Source organism: Panthera uncia, unplaced genomic scaffold, assembly GCF_023721935.1.
Source record: "Panthera uncia isolate 11264 unplaced genomic scaffold, Puncia_PCG_1.0 HiC_scaffold_558, whole genome shotgun sequence".
Taxonomy (NCBI): domain Eukaryota; kingdom Metazoa; phylum Chordata; class Mammalia; order Carnivora; family Felidae; genus Panthera; species Panthera uncia.
In genome coordinates this window covers 34863-38336 of record NW_026059713.1, presented here as the reverse complement: position 1 = coordinate 38336, position 3474 = coordinate 34863, and the positions used below count along the sequence as shown (strand labels likewise).

The 3474-nt window shown below is 57.0% G+C and overlaps 1 protein-coding gene across 1 annotated transcript in view; it reads right to left on the bottom strand.

Moving 5' to 3' along the window:
- Positions 1-1085: 1085 nt before the first annotated feature.
- Positions 1086-3474, bottom strand: part of LOC125918219 (tyrosine-protein phosphatase non-receptor type 6) — a 7534-nt gene continuing 5145 nt past the window's right edge. The window contains exons 10-11 of the mRNA XM_049624248.1: positions 2009-2140; positions 1086-1883 (exon numbers count right to left, since the gene is read on the bottom strand). Of these exons, the coding sequence (XP_049480205.1) occupies positions 1725-1883; positions 2009-2140 (291 nt within the window). The 3' untranslated portion in view covers positions 1086-1724. The remainder of the gene's footprint in view (positions 1884-2008; positions 2141-3474) is intronic.

Below are 3474 nucleotides of genomic sequence, written 5' to 3'. Positions count from 1 at the left end.
TACTCTGGAGGATCTAGGAGCCCCAGCCCCATCAAGGTCCTGCCTGCTCCACAGGCACTCCGGGCCTCCCCTGGCCCTCTCCCACACCCTTGGCCTGAATGAGGCCTTCCCTGCACCCCGCCCCTGCCCTTCTAAAGTTATATTTAGAACTTTTTTAAGCAGGGCTTCGTTTCCCTTTTTTTCTTTTTTTTTCAGACCCTGACGGCAGGGAAAGGGCAGCCCTAGAGACAGCAGGGCACAAAGGGCACTGGGGTCAGGAGCTGTGGAGAGGTGGGGGAGCCACGCAGTAAGGGCTATCCCCTTCCCCACCCTGTGCCACCACCCTCGGGCAAACAGCCCCGGGGAACCTCAGGACCCCTCGGAGACTGCAGTCCCACCCCCTTTGCTGGGCCCATCAGGCTGGTGACCTGAGTTGCACTGTCTAATTTCAAACCCAGATTGTCAAAAATAACCCCCCCCCTTACCCACTTCCTTCCTGTAGCATCTAAATAAAGGCCATGGGGATTTCAAGAAGTGGAAGGGGGGTAGCAGGAGGGTCGTTGTGGGCGATGGGCCTGCCCCTGGAGGCAGAGCAGAGTCCCTTAGATGGCACGTGGGGGGTACCCCCAGTTTCAGCCCACCCAGCCCTGCCCCAGGACAAGCAGTTGCTGGTGGGAAGAAGGAAGAAGTGTGAGGCCCTCGCAGCCTGGGGTCACTTGGAGGGAGAGGGTAGGGAAGCAGAAAAAGCAGGCTCCCGTTTCCCCATTCTCTTCCTGCTGTGAGTTATTAAACCATTCACAGCTCCCATTTCTTCAGGGATTCACTATATTCCCGACACAGTGACAGGGTCTTATTTCACCCTCAGAGCAACCATAGGAGATCCTGAATTTACAGAAGACGAATCTGCGGGTCAGAGTAACCAAGCAATTTGTCCACGATCACACAGCCGGTGAGTAGCAGAACTGAAATTTAAAACTACGGTCTCTGTCCAGGAACCTGCACCCACTGCCTCCCATGCACCCAGGCCAGGCGGGCTGGGTAGGCCCATCTACAGGACTCTGCCCTTCAGGCCTGATGGGCCCCCCCCCACCTCCTCGTTGCTGACCCCCCACCTCCCCGTTTAGCAGGAACAGGTTCTCCTAGTCATGAGGTTCTCCAGTGGAGCTAGTGATGCGTGGGCCCGTCTGGAAGAGATACCACCCGTCGCCACGCAACCCTGGAGGCCAAGCTGGGGTCACTAGCTGGGAAGGGAGAAGCAGAGAAGGCTAAGCGCCCCGGGGGCTACAGAGGGGAAAATGAGAAAACGTAGGGAGCCACACTGCCCCCAGATGGGAGACGCTTGGGGCCGAGAAAATATATACGCTGAGTAAGCCCGTGTGAGGAAACAACATGACCAGGACCAAGGTCTGTTGTGAGTGTCCGTGCAGGCTCTCTCGAAGGCCAGCTGGCAAGCTGCTGGGCCTGTTTTCTCATCTGTATGTGGCAGGCCTGGATGAGACGGTACATCCAGGGAAGTCTCGAAGTCTCTGAAGAAGCCACCCCCAGGCACAGGATCAATCAGTGGGGTGGGTTCAAGCTTAAGTTTCCCACAGGGGTCTGGGGCTGTCAAGGAGCCCGGATGAGGCTGGGATCAGGGGGACGGACGCGTGAAATGCATTAGCTCGGAAAGCAGTGTTTACGATGAGCAGCACGCGACACTTAGCAGGATTTACTGGCCATCACGACTCCTAACTTCATCGTTGTTCTCACCTGCAGTGCACGATGATGGGTCCCGCGTGAGGCAGACTCTCCTGCCGCTGGTTGATCTGATCCAGGAAGCTGAGGACACCCCCAGGCTCGCTGGGGACGCCATGGTCAGGCCAGCTCAGGTACTGATAGTGCCAGATCTCCCGAACCAGGTCCCCCTGGGCAGAGTGCATAGGGCCAGTGCCCTCTGTTCCCACACACCACCCCGTCCCACCCAACCAGACATGAGAGCAGCTCCCAGGAGGGGCCCCGGGAGTGAGACAAGGATGGAGGGGACACTCACATTGTCCAGCGGGGAGACCTGCAAGGTACGGAGTTTGTACTCAGCTGTGTCATGCTCCCCGCAATTGGTTACTGTGTACGGTCCATAAACGCGCTGAGCGCCCACCTCTGGCCAATATGGCACACATTTGTTCTGGAAAGGGAGGGTGGAGGTGAGGAGTGAGGCACAGAAGCAACACACAGGGACCTGTTCCAGGCCCTTTGCAAGGTCCTGGGTCCCTGGCGCTGGCCCAGTCAACAACATTTGTTGGACGAATGGATGAACTGGCCGAGAGTCAGAGACAGGATCCAGTCATGGCTCAGCCACCAAGAGGCGGTGAGACCTGACCAGCCACTCAACCTTGCAATTCATTTGGGAAACATCTGCAGGTGCGCACGTTGTACGTGAAGTTGCGGAGACCAGGCTGGAGTCGCAGACATGGCAAAGACACGGTCTCTGCCCCTGTGCCTCTAGGAGGTCACAGAGAGGCGAACAGGGTTAACAGAGCCACTCGGGATCAGGGTAGAGGGAGAGACTAATCCTCCCTCCAGGTTATGGAGGAAATCACAGGTGGCTTCACAGAGGAGGAAGCATTTGAGCTAGGTCTTCAAAAACAGGGAGTCTGTCCGGCAGAGAGAGTGCAGAGAGAGAGGAAGTCATTTCCTAGCAGAAAAGTGAGCTGATGCCAAGGCGTGGAAACCTGAGGCAGGGAGTGTTGTAGCGAAGTCACCACGCCTTGACGGCCAGGTCTCAGAGTATGACCTGAAGACAACTGGGAGCCACTGAAAGGTGTTCAAGAGAGGGAGCAGCTTGATGGAGTGTATGCTTTGGGCGGGACCCCTTTGACTCCGGTGCAGAAGTGCCCTAGAAGGGCACGGCGCACAGGCAGGGATACCGGCTGGGTGGTGGGGTAAGGGTGAGGGGCAGACTCCAGAGAGATTTACGAGGCAAGGGAGGACAGGAGGGCTGTGGCTTGGATAGGGACAGGTGGGGGAGGGGCAGGAGGCAGGTTTGCTTCTGGACACTTTAAGAGGTGCCTGGGTGGCTCCATCGGTTAAGTGTCTGACTTCGGCCCAGGTCATGATCTTGCAGTTCATGAGTTCGATCCCCATGTTAGGCCCTGTGCTGGAGCCTGGAGCCTGCTTCAGATTCTGTGTCTCCCTCTCTCTTTGCCAACTCGCACTCTCTCTCTCTCTCTCTCTCAAAAATAAACAAACATTAAAAAAAATTTTTTTTTTAAAAAGGAAGAAAGCCCACTTAAAACCGGGGTCTGGTGGTCAGGAGCACCCCAGGTTGGAAGCAGGGATCTGGGAGACAGTGCTTATCCAAGAGTGTCTCTGTTCCTCAGTTTCCCAACAAGGGTTGGACTTTGCCCTCTGAGGGGACTTTCTGCCCCTGGCGTCTGGCATTTCTTTGGTTTAATGGTGATGGATAACAAAGCACTGGGGCGGGGGGGGGGGGGGGGGGGGGGGGGGGGGGGGGGGGGG